This window comes from Atractosteus spatula, chromosome 5 (assembly GCF_055471065.1).
Source record: "Atractosteus spatula isolate fAtrSpa1 chromosome 5, fAtrSpa1.hap1, whole genome shotgun sequence".
In the NCBI taxonomy this organism is placed as follows: Eukaryota; Metazoa; Chordata; class Actinopteri; order Semionotiformes; family Lepisosteidae; genus Atractosteus; species Atractosteus spatula.
In genome coordinates, this window is record NC_142710.1 from 10,614,243 (window position 1) to 10,626,920 (window position 12,678).

General features: G+C 51.6%; 1 protein-coding gene across 1 annotated transcript in view; it reads right to left on the reverse strand.

Annotated features, from left to right (window-relative positions):
• The window catches only part of LOC148834056 (lysophospholipase D GDPD1-like), a 28,527-nt gene extending 24,377 nt beyond the window's left edge, over positions 1-4,150 (reverse strand). Inside the window, exons 1-4 of the mRNA XM_088915326.1 lie at positions 3,898-4,150; positions 1,150-1,192; positions 344-479; positions 213-258 (exon numbers count right to left, since the gene is read on the reverse strand). Coding sequence (XP_088771452.1) covers positions 213-258; positions 344-479; positions 1,150-1,192; positions 3,898-4,036 — 364 coding nt within the window. The 5' untranslated portion in view covers positions 4,037-4,150. The remainder of the gene's footprint in view (positions 1-212; positions 259-343; positions 480-1,149; positions 1,193-3,897) is intronic.
• Between the last annotated feature and the right edge of the window lie 8,528 nt (positions 4,151-12,678).

The following is a 12,678-nucleotide window of genomic DNA, read 5'->3' on the forward strand; positions in this document are numbered from 1 at the left end:
GACTAAGACACAGTGAGACACAGTTAGATACACCGAGACACACAGTGACTAAGACACAGTGAGACACAGTTAGATACACTGAGACACACAGTGACCTGGACACAGTGAGACACAGTTAGATACACTGAGACACACAGTGACCTGGACACAGTAAATGTCAGACACAACGGACTGCTGTGCTCACTAACCCTGAGACACACTGACTGACTCACCTGTATAAAAGGTGACCGCTAGTCTCTCCTTGTAAAGAGGCAGGTCCTGTAACAGTGAGAGGGTTCTTATTAAAAATCAGTGATAGATGATGAAGACTATAATGACGATGATGAAGAAGGTAGTGACTAACCTCAAAGTTACAATCAGAGATGTTGACATCACACCCCGTCTGTCTGAGCAGGTTTTCATCATGTGACACAATCACACGGCCGTCCTTAGTCATGTGACAGTCTAACTCCAGTAACTCGGTCCCATTCTCAACAGCACTGACATTGACAGAGAGAGACAAGTCAATACTCACACTGACTGGACACTCCAGTACATTAACACTACACTGAGAGAGAGAGGGGTTAATACACACACTGACTGGACACTCCAGTACATTAACACTGCACTGAGAGAGAGAGGGGTTAATACACACACTGACTGGACACTCCAGTACATTAACACTGCACTGAGAGAGAGAGGGGTTCATACACACACACTGACTGGACACTCCAGTACATTAACACTGCACTGAGAGAGAGAGGGGTTAATACACACACACTGACTGGACACTCCAGTACATTAACACTGCACTGAGAGAGAGGGGGGTTAATACAGACACACTGACTGGACACTCCAGTACATTAACACTGCACTGAGAGAGAGGGGTTAATACACACACACTGACTGGACACTCCAGTACATTAACACTGCACTGAGAGAGAGAGAGGGGTTAATACAGACACACTGACTGGACACTCCAGTACATTAACACTGCACTGAGAGAGAGAGGGGTTAATACAGACACACTGACTGGATACTCCAGTACATTAACACTGCACTGAGAGAGAGGGGGGTTAGTACAGATACTGACTGGACACTCCAGTAACACTGAGAGAGAGGGGTTGGCAGTGGTGATAATATTAATGAAGGTGACTGAGTCTCACATACTTGGTAAAAGCCTCCACTGTGCTCTCTATTCTCTCTCCACCCCCTGCGAACACAAAGACAGCAACTGTCTGATTAAACTGAGAGAGTGTGTGTGTGCTGTAGAGGGCTGTGTGTCAGTGTGTCTCAGCAGTGAGGTGTGTGTGTGTGCTGTAGAGGGCTGTGTGTCAGTGTGTCTCAGCAGTGACAGGTGTGTGTGTGTGTGCTGTAGAGGGCTTTGTGTCAGTGTGTCTCAGCAGTGACAGGTGTGTGTGTGCTGTAGAGGGCTGTGTGTCAGTGTGTCTCAGCAGTGACAGGTGTGTGTGTGTGCTGTAGAGGGCTGTGTGTCAGTGTGTCTCAGCAGTGAGAGGTGTGTGTGTGCTGTAGAGGGCTGTGTGTCAGTGTGTCTCAGCAGTGACAGGTGTGTGTGTGTGTGCTGTAGAGGGCTGTGTGTCAGTGTGTCTCAGCAGTGACAGGTGTGTGTGTGCTGTAGAGGGCTGTGTGTCAGTGTGTCTCAGCAGTGACAGGTGTGTGTGTGTGTGCTGTAGAGGGCTGTGTGTCAGTGTGTCTCAGCAGTGAGAGGTGTGTGTGTGTGTGCTGTAGAGGGCTGTGTGTCAGTGTGTCTCAGCAGTGACAGGTGTGTGTGTGTGCTGTAGAGGGCTGTGTGTCAGTGTGTCTGAGCAGTGAGGTGTGTGTGTGTGCTGTAGAGGGCTGTGTGTCAGTGTGTCTCAGCAGTGACAGGTGTGTGTGTGTGCGCTGTAGAGGGCTGTGTGTCAGTGTGTCTCAGTAGTGAGAGGTGTGTGTGTGTGTGCTGTTGAGGGCTGTGTGTCAGTGTGTCTCAGCAGTGAGAGGTGTGTGTGTGTGCTGTAGAGGGCTGTGTGTCAGTGTGTCTCAGCAGTGACAGGTGTGTGTGTGTGCTGTAGAGGGCTGTGTGTCAGTGTGTCTCAGCAGTGACAGGTGTGTGTGTGTGTGCTGTAGAGGGCTGTGTGTCAGTGTGTCTCAGCAGTGACAGGTGTGTGTGTGTGTGCTGTAGAGGGCTGTGTGTCAGTGTGTCTCAGCAGTGACAGGTGTGTGTGTGTGCTGTAGAGGGCTGTGTGTCAGTGTGTCTCAGCAGTGACAGGTGTGTGTGTGTGCTGTAGAGGGCTGTGTGTCAGTGTGTCTCAGTAGTGAGAGGTGTGTGTGTGTGTGCTGTTGAGGGCTGTGTGTCAGTGTGTCTCAGCAGTGAGAGGTGTGTGTGTGTGCTGTAGAGGGCTGTGTGTCAGTGTGTCTCAGCAGTGACAGGTGTGTGTGTGTGCTGTAGAGGGCTGTGTGTCAGTGTGTCTCAGCAGTGACAGGTGTGTGTGTGTGTGCTGTAGAGGGCTGTGTGTCAGTGTGTCTCAGCAGTGACAGGTGTGTGTGTGCTGTAGAGGGCTGTGTGTCAGTGTGTCTCAGCAGTGACAGGTGTGTGTGTGTGTGCTGTAGAGGGCTGTGTGTCAGTGTGTCTCAGCAGTGACAGGTGTGTGTGTGTGTGCTGTAGAGGGCTGTGTGTCAGTGTGTCTCAGCAGTGACAGGTGTGTGTGTGTGCTGTAGAGGGCTGTGTGTCAGTGTGTCTCAGCAGTGACAGGTGTGTGTGTGTGTGCTGTAGAGGGCTTTGTGTCAGTGTGTCTCAGCAGTGAGAGGTGTGTGTGTGCTGTAGAGGGCTTTGTGTCAGTGTGTCTGAGCAGTGAGGTGTGTGTGTGTGCTGTAGAGGGCTTTGTGTCAGTGTGTCTGCAGTGAGAGGTGTGTGGTCAGTGTGTCAGTGTGTCAGGGGTCAGGGGTCAGTCCCTCCTACCTCCGTGGTGAGAGATGTGGGTGCTGTAGAGGGTTGTGTGTCAGTGTGTCAGTGTGTCAGGGGTCAGGGGTCAGGGGTCAGTCCCTCCTACCTCCGCGGTGAGAGATGTGGGTGCTGTAGAGGGTTGTGTGTCAGGGGTCAGGGGTCAGGGGTCAATCCCTCCTACCTCCGTGGTGAGAGATGTGGGTGCTGTAGAGAGCTGTGTGTCAGTGTGTCAGTGTGTCAGGGGTCAGGGGTCAGGGGTCAGTCCCTCCTACCTCCGCGGTGAGAGATGTGGGTGCTGTAGAGGGTTGTGTATCAGGGGTCAGGGGTCAGGGTCAGGGGTCAGGGGTCAGTCCCTCCTACCTCCGTGGTGAGAGATGTGGGTGCTGTAGAGAGCTGTGTGTCAGTGTGTCAGTGTGTCAGGGGTCAGGGGTCAGTCCCTCCTACCTCCGTGGTGAGAGATGTGGGTGCTGTAGAGAGCTGTGTGTCAGTGTGTCAGTGTGTCAGTGTGTCAGGGGTCAGTCCCTCCTACCTCCGCGGTGAGAGATGTGGGTGCTGTAGAGAGCTGTGTGTCAGTGTGTCAGTGTGTTAGGGGTCAGGGGTCAGGGGTCAGTCCCTCCTACCTCCGCGGTGAGAGATGTGGGTGCTGTAGAGGGTTGTGTGTCAGTGTGTCAGTGTGTCAGGGGTCAGGGGTCAGGGGTCAGTCCCTCCTACCTCCGCGGTGAGAGATGTGGGTGCTGTAGAGGGTTGTGTGTCAGTGTGTCAGTGTGTCAGGGGTCAGGGGTCAGTCCCTCCTACCTCCGTGGTGAGAGATGTGGGTGCTGTAGAGGGTTGTGTGTCAGTGTGTCAGTGTGTCAGGGGTCAGGGGTCAGGGGTCAGTCCCTCCTACCTCCGTGGTGAGAGATGTGGGTGCTGTAGAGAGCTGTGTGTCAGTGTGTCAGTGTGTCAGGGGTCAGGGGTCAGGGGTCAGTCCCTCCTACCTCCGCGGTGAGAGATGTGGGTGCTGTAGAAGGCTGTGGTCTTCCTCCTGTGCAGGTACTGGGGGTTCCTCAGCAGGAAGAGGGAGGTGAGGGTGTAGCCCCCTACAGCGGGCAGCAGGTAGTACAGGTAGCTGGACATGCTGAAACTGCTCTCGGCACGACGTCCTTCACAGTGCAGCTGATCGTTTCCCGGGAGTGCGAGAGAGCTGTGTGTCTGTCTCACCCGTCTGCTGCGCTGGTTAACGACAGTATCTCCAGATCTCCACTCCCTCCTCTCTCACTGACTCTCCCTCCCTGTCTCTCTCTCTCTCCTCCCTGTTTCTCTTACTGCACTGAGTTTCTCTCTAACTCTCCCTGCCTGTCCCTCTCTCCTTCTCCCTCCCTCTCCCTGTCTCTCTCTCTCTCTCCCTCTCAGGAATGTGGAGTCAGTTAAAAGCAACACCTTTCCACAGTGAAAAACTGGTCTGACAGGTAGAACTGAACACTAAATTAAAGATTGTAATCACTCCTCTCTCTCAGTGCAGTGTTAATGTACTGGAGTGTCCAGTCAGTGTGTGTGTATTAACCCCTCTCTCTCTCTCAGTGCAGTGTTAATGTACTGGAGTGTCCAGTCAGTGTGTCTGTATTAACCCCTCTCTCTCTCAGTGCAGTGTTAATGTACTGGAGTGTCCAGTGTGTCTGTATTAACCCCTCTCTCTCTCAGTGCAGTGTTAATGTACTGGAGTGTCCAGTCAGTGTGTGTGTATTAACCCCTCTCTCTCAGTGCAGTGTTAATGTACTGGAGTGTCCAGTCAGTGTGTGTGTATTAACCCCTCTCTCTCTCAGTGCAGTGTTAATGTACTGGAGTGTCCAGTCAGTGTGTGTGTATTAACCCCTCTCTCTCTCTCAGTGCAGTGTTAATGTACTGGAGTGTCCAGTGTGTCTGTATTAACCCCTCTCTATGTGCGAAGCAGAGTTAGCTTCAAAGTGACACTGCCTGCTGTCCATCATGACTTGCCTGAGCCTGAGCCCTCTCTGTGGGTTTATATATGCGCAGGCGAGTTCTTGTGACTCTGTGTGAGTGAAGGACATGTGACTGTGGCTTCATTCAGAATCGAAGCCACTAGTCAGCACCTACAGTGCTGATGTGTGCTCATCACCAGACCCACTGACCAGCAACCCTCCCTGAGAACCTACAATACAGGACTGACTTTACAGTGACCTGCACTAGTCATTAACTGAGGTTATAATCAGACTCTCCAGGCTGGACTGGCCTGACTGGACTGGGAGCTGGATGAGTTCTGAACTGGGAGTATAATCAGACTCCACTGACACTGACAGAGCAGTCTGAGACTCTCCAGGCTGGACTGGACTGACTGGACTGGGAGCTGGATTAGTTCTGAACTGGGATTATAATCAGACTCCACTGACACTGACAGAGCAGTCTGAGACTCTCCAGGCTGGACTGGACTGACTGGACTGGGAGCTGGATGAGTTCTGAACTGGGATTATAATCAGACTCCACTGACACTGACAGAGCAGTCTGAGACTCTCCAGGCTGGACTGGACTGACTGGACTGGGAGCTGGATTAGTTCTTCACTGGGATTATAATCAGACTCCACTGACACTGACAGAGCAGTCTGAGACTCTCCAGGCTGGACTGGACTGGGAGCTGGATTAGTTATGAACTGGGATTATAATCAGTGTATAACTGTTACCACCAGAACCAGTTGAGTATGTTGATTTTGTCACATTGTCAGGTCTGTTTGAGAAACACGTGTTCAGTAAACATTCTCTCACAAAGTAAAACAAACACACTGTCAGCACTGTGGTATTGTCCTGTGTTGTGAAAGAAAATTACATTTACTGGAAAAATGTTTAAAGACACTCTCTCTCAGTGCAGTGTTAATGTACTGGAGTGTCCAGTCAGTGTGTGTGTATTAACCCCTCTCTCTCTCAGTGCAGTGTTGATGTACTGGAGTGTCCAGTCAGTGTGTCTGTATGAACCCCCCTCTCTCTCAGTGCAGTGTTAATGTACTGGAGTGTCCAGTCAGTGTGTGTGTATTAACCCCTCTCTCTCAGTGCAGTGTTAATGTACTGGAGTGTCCAGTCAGTGTGTCTGTATTAACCCCTCTCTCTCTCAGTGCAGTGTTCATGTACTGGAGTGTCCAGTCAGTGTGTCTGTATTAACCCCTCTCTCTCTCAGTGCAGTGTTCATGTACTGGAGTGTCCAGTCAGTGTGTCTGTATTAACCCCTCTCTCTCTCAGTGCAGTGCTGATGTACTGGAGTGTCCAGTCAGTGTGTCTGTATTAACCCCTCTCTCTCAGTGCAGTGTTAATGTACTGGAGTGTCCAGTCAGTGTGTCTGTATTAACCCCTCTCTCTCAGTGCAGTGTTAATGTCCTGGAGTGTCCAGTCAGTGTGTCTGTATTAACCCCTCTCTCTCTCTCAGTGTAGTGTTAATGTACTGGAGTGTCCAGTCAGTGTGTGTGTATTAACCCCTCTCTCTCAGTGCAGTGTTAATGTACTGGAGTGTCCAGTCAGTGTGTGTGTATTAACCCCTCTCTCTCAGTGCAGTGTTAATGTCCTGGAGTGTCCAGTCAGTGTGTGTGTATTAACCCCTCTCTCTCTCAGTGCAGTGTTGATGTACTGGAGTGTCCAGTCAGTGTGTCTGTATGAACCCCCCTCTCTCTCAGTGCAGTGTTAATGTACTGGAGTGTCCAGTCAGTGTGTGTGTATTAACCCCTCTCTCTCAGTGCAGTGTTAATGTACTGGAGTGTCCAGTCAGTGTGTCTGTATTAACCCCTCTCTCTCTCAGTGCAGTGTTCATGTACTGGAGTGTCCAGTCAGTGTGTCTGTATTAACCCCTCTCTCTCTCAGTGCAGTGTTCATGTACTGGAGTGTCCAGTCAGTGTGTCTGTATTAACCCCTCTCTCTCTCAGTGCAGTGCTGATGTACTGGAGTGTCCAGTCAGTGTGTCTGTATTAACCCCTCTCTCTCAGTGCAGTGTTAATGTACTGGAGTGTCCAGTCAGTGTGTCTGTATTAACCCCTCTCTCTCAGTGCAGTGTTAATGTCCTGGAGTGTCCAGTCAGTGTGTCTGTATTAACCCCTCTCTCTCTCTCAGTGTAGTGTTAATGTACTGGAGTGTCCAGTCAGTGTGTGTGTATTAACCCCTCTCTCTCAGTGCAGTGTTAATGTACTGGAGTGTCCAGTCAGTGTGTGTGTATTAACCCCTCTCTCTCAGTGCAGTGTTAATGTCCTGGAGTGTCCAGTCAGTGTGTCTGTATTAACCCCTCTCTCTCTCTCAGTGTAGTGTTAATGTACTGGAGTGTCCAGTCAGTGTGTCTGTATTAACCCCTCTCGCTCTCAGTGTAGTGTTAATGTACTGGAGTGTCCAGTCAGTGTGTCTGTATTAACCCCTCTCTCTCTCAGTGCAGTGTTAATGTACTGGAGTGTCCAGTCAGTGTGTCTGTATTAACCCCTCTCGCTCTCAGTGTAGTGTTAATGTAGTACTTGTAGATTACAGTCTAACCCTGAACATAGTAGGAAACAACACAACTGACAAGCTAATGTTTGAAATTCACAATTACATGAGTTTATTTAATATACAGTATATATTTTATTTTGTATAACATACCCATATATAGACTTTTGTTAAACTTTTTTCTATTCAATTCTTTAACATTTTCCTTTAATATTTCAGTATTAATATTTTGGAATACATCCCCAAGAGGCAATTTTTACATCCTGGTGCACAAAACATAACAAAAAGTAAAATCCCAATGCAAAAAAGCAGCTAAATTCAAGTCCCTTTTTAATAAAAAATATCAATTTTCAGAACATTCCCAGCTACATAATGGAGAATACATTTTATTGAAAATGAATTTCCTTGCAGGTGTCACTAATGTCTCCCCTGAATCTGAAAAGGCATGTCTGCTGGGATCAGTGTGTGTGTTAAACTGAGTGTGAGACGGTGTGTCTGCTGGGATCAGTGCTGTGTGTTAAACTGAGTGTGAGACAGTGTCTCTGCTGGGATCAGTGTGTGTGTGTTAAACTGAGTGTGAGACAGTGTCTCTGCTGTGATCAGTGTGTGTTAAACTGAGTGCGAGACAGTGTGTCTGCTGGGATCAGTGCTGTGTGTTAAACTGAGTGTGAGACAGTGTCTCTGCTGGGATCAGTGTGTGTGTTAAACTGAGTGTGAGACAGCGTGTCTCTGCTGTGATCAGTGTGTGTGTTAAACTGAGTGTGAGACAGTGTCTGCTGGGATCAGTGTGTGTGTTAAACTGAGTGTGAGACAGCGTGTCTCTGCTGTGATCAGTGCTGTGCGTTAGAGTGAGGGTGAGACAGCGTGTCTCTGCTGTGATCAGTGCTGTGTGTTACAGTGAGGGTGAGACAGCGTGTCTGCTGTGATCACTGTGTGTGTTAGAGTGAGGGTGAGACAGTGTGTCTGCTGTGATCAGTGCTGTGTGTTACAGTGAGGGTGAGACAGCGTGTCTGCTGTGATCAGTGTGTGTGTTAGAGTGAGGGTGAGACAGTGTGTCTGCTGTGATCAGTGTGTGTGTTAGAGTGAGGGTGAGACAGTGTGTCTGCTGTGATCAGTGCTGTGTGTTACAGTGAGGGTGAGACAGCGTGTGTCTGCTGTGATCACTGTGTGTGTTAGAGGGTGAGACAGTGTCTCTGCTGTGATCAGTGCTGTGTGTTAGAGTGAGGGTGAGACAGCGTGTCTCTGCTGTGATCACTGTGTGTGTTAGAGGGTGAGACAGTGTCTCTGCTGTGATCAGTGCTGTGTGTTACAGTGAGGGTGAGACAGCGTGTCTGCTGTGATCAGTGTGTGTGTTAGAGTGAGGGTGAGACAGTGTGTCTGCTGTGATCAGTGCTGTGTGTTACAGTGAGGGTGAGACAGCGTGTCTGCTGTGATCAGTGTGTGTGTTAGAGTGAGGGTGAGACAGTGTGTCTGCTGTGATCAGTGCTGTGTGTTACAGTGAGGGTGAGACAGCGTGTGTCTGCTGTGATCACTGTGTGTGTTAGAGGGTGAGACAGTGTCTCTGCTGTGATCAGTGCTGTGTGTTAGAGTGAGGGTGAGACAGCGTGTCTCTGCTGTGATCACTGTGTGTGTTAGAGTGAGGGTGAGACAGCGTGTCTGTGTAAGAGCTGTTACACTACAGACACACAACACTGCGTACGCTATATGGAACTGGGTTTGTCGAGCTCACTGGCCTATTCCAACAGCTGCCCACTGCACCCTGGGACTCACACCTCTGACGCCACCAGCAGGCAAGACAGGGGACAGTCTCCCCAGCAGGGCCCAGGGCGCCCGCTGGTGTCCGCAGGCGGGACTGACCACAGGGAAGGTCAATTCTCCATCCACGAGACCGAAATACACCCCAGACCCCCCTCCCCCCCAGAATCCCGCTGTCCAGCCCACACCAGTAAAACAAACCCACACCCAGCGACCCCCCAGACAGATACCCGCAGTCACAGTAACACGCGTTAGAATCAGGCTCCACACACAGTCACGCCACACCCACAGAGGAAAACACAAAAACAACAAGGAGAATTCAGGAACCGGATCCCGACCGAACCACTCGTATTTACACCCGACACAGCTCCGCGGAGGAAAGGAGAGGAACTGAGAGGGACAGGAGGAGGGGAGAGGAAAAATAAGAGTCCTGATATCTCGATTTCTCTGTCCATCAGTACTGACCCCCTCTCCATCTCTCTCTCTCCAGGGTCTGTACTGACAGCACGTCTCAGTCTGACCCCAGTGTCTCTCTCTCTCTCCAGGGTCTGTACTGACAGCACGTCTCAGTCTGACCCCAGTGTCTCTCTCTCTCTCTCCAGGGTCTGTACTGACAGCATGTCTCAGTCTGACCCCAGTGTGTCTCTCTCTCTCTCTCCAGGGTCTGTACTGACAGCACGTCTCAGTCTGACCCCAGTGTCTCTCTCTCTCCAGGGTCTGTACTGACAGCACGTCTCAGTCTGACCCCAGTGTCTCTCTCTCTCCAGGGTCTGTACTGACAGCACGTCTCAGTCTGACCCCAGTGTCTCTCTCTCTCTCTCCAGGGTCTGTACTGACAGCACGTCTCAGTCTGACCCCAGTGTCTCTCTCTGTCTCTCTCGCCAGGGTCTGTACTGACAGCACGTCTCAGTCTGACCCCAGTGTCTCTCTCTCTCTCTCTCCAGGGTCTGTACTGACAGCACGTCTCAGTCTGACCCCAGTGTCTCTCTCTCTCCAGGGTCTGTACTGACAGCACATCTCAGTCTGACCCCAGTGTCTCTGTCTCTCTCTCCAGGGTCTGTACTGACAGCACGTCTCAGTCTGACCCCAGTGTCTCTCTCTCTCTCCAGGGTCTGTACTGACAGCACGTCTCAGTCTGACCCCAGTGTCTCTCTCTCACTCTCCAGGGTCTGTACTGACAGCAGGTCTCAGTCTGACCCCAGTGTCTCTCTCTCTCTCTCCAGGGTCTGTACTGACAGCACGTCTCAGTCTGACCCCAGTGTCTCTCTCTCTCTCCAGGGTCTGTACTGACAGCACGTCTCAGTCTGACCCTGTGTCTCTGTCTCTCTCTCCAGGGTCTGTACTGACAGCACGTCTCAGTCTGACCCCAGTGTCTCTCTCTCTCTCTCCAGGGTCTGTACTGACAGCACGTCTCAGTCTGACCCCAGTGTCTCTCTCTCTCCAGGGTCTGTACTGACAGCACGTCTCAGTCTGACCCCAGTGTCTCTGTCTCTCTCTCCAGGGTCTGTACTGACAGCACGTCTCAGTCTGACCCCAGTGTCTCTCTCTCTCTCTCCAGGGTCTGTACTGACAGCACGTCTCAGTCTGACCCCAGTGTGTCTCTCTCTCTCTCCAGGGTCTGTACTGACAGCACGTCTCAGTCTGACCCCAGTGTCTCTCTCTCTCTCTCCAGGGTCTGTACTGACAGCACGTCTCAGTCTGACCCCAGTGTCTCTGTCTCTCTCTCCAGGGTCTGTACTGACAGCACGTCTCAGTCTGACCCCAGTGTCTCTCTCTCTCTCTCCAGGGTCTGTACTGACAGCACGTCTCAGTCTGACCCCAGTGTGTCTCTCTCTCTCTCCAGGGTCTGTACTGACAGCACGTCTCAGTCTGACCCCAGTGTCTCTCTCTCTCCAGGGTCTGTACTGACAGCACGTCTCAGTCTGACCCCAGTGTCTCTCTCTCTCTCTCCAGGGTCTGTACTGACAGCACGTCTCAGTCTGACCCCAGTGTCTCTCTCTCTCTCCAGGGTCTGTACTGACAGCACGTCTCAGTCTGACCCCAGTGTCTCTCTCTCTCTCTCCAGGGTCTGTACTGACAGCACGTCTCAGTCTGACCCCAGTGTCTCTCTCTCTCTCTCCAGGGTCTGTACTGACAGCACGTCTCAGTCTGACCCCAGTGTCTCTCTCTCTCCAGGGTCTGTACTGACAGCACGTCTCAGTCTGACCCCAGTGTCTCTCTCTCTCTCTCCAGGGTCTGTACTGACAGCACGTCTCAGTCTGACCCCAGTGTCTCTCTCTCTCTCTCCAGGGTCTGTACTGACAGCATGTCTCAGTCTGACCCCAGTGTCTCTCTCTCTCCAGGGTCTGTACTGACAGCACGTCTCAGTCTGACCCCAGTGTCTCTCTCTCACTCTCCAGGGTCTGTACTGACAGCACGTCTCAGTCTGACCCCAGTGTCTCTGTGTGTCTCTAACTCTCTCTCAACTCAAGGTCCTTAAATGACCAATGAGTACAGTCAGTGTTACCAAAGCACAACATACAATTAACATAAAACAAAAAATATCCAGACATTTACAGTAAAGACACAATCGTAAAATATTTACATATAGACACATGGGGCATTTCTGGGAGACAGACTCACTGTTCCTCAGGCTGGGACAGGAGATCACATACTGGGCTGCCAGATCAACTGAGTTCCCTCCTCCCTCTCCCAGTAGGATTGGGACCCGTTGTGATTCTGGCAGGTGTGGGAACTCTGGGACTAGATTTCTGAGTTTAGGGAAGACTGTTTCTCTAATCCCAGAGTATCTGTCCAAGTGCAGTAGGAAGTGCACCTCTGTCTCTATTTCTCCCTGCTGGCAGTGGGAGCACAGCCTGTCCTCTCTGGACAGCCAGGTCTGCCTGTGTCCAGTGTGTGTGTCCAGGCTGCGTCTCTGAGCCTGTCCTCTCTGGACAGCCAGGTCTGCCTGTGTCCAGTGTGTGTGTCCAGGCTGTGGTCACCGAGCCTGTCCTCTCTGGAGAGCCAGGTCTGCCTGTGTCCAGTGTGTGTGTCCAGGCTGCGTCTCTGAGCCTGTCCTCTCTGGACAGCCAGGTCTGCCTGTGTCCAGTGTGTGTGTCCAGGCTGTGGTCACTGAGCCTGTCCTCTCTGGACAGCCAGGTCTGCCTGTGCCAGGTTCTGCTGTTCTGGGTCCAGATGGGCTGGCAGTGCCCAGGTCTGACAGGCCTGCTCCAGCAGTGCCAGGTTCTGCTGTTCTGGGTCCAGATGGGCTGGCAGTGCCCAGGTCTGACAGTCCTGCTCCAGCAGTGCCAGGTTCTGCTGTTCTGGGTCCAGATGGGCTGGCAGTGCCCAGGTCTGACAGTCCTGCTCCAGCAGTGCCAGGTTCTGCTGTTCTGGGTCCAGATGGGCTGGCAGTGCCCAGGTCTGACAGTCCTGCTCCAGCAGTGCCAGGCTCTGCTGCAGCCCCTGTTCTGTGGGCGACAGCAGGACCAGGTCGTCTGCGTAGAGCAGGAACTTGATTTCTGTGTCGTGTAGTGTGAGACCAGGAGCTGCAGACTGCTCCAACATTCCTGCTAATTCGT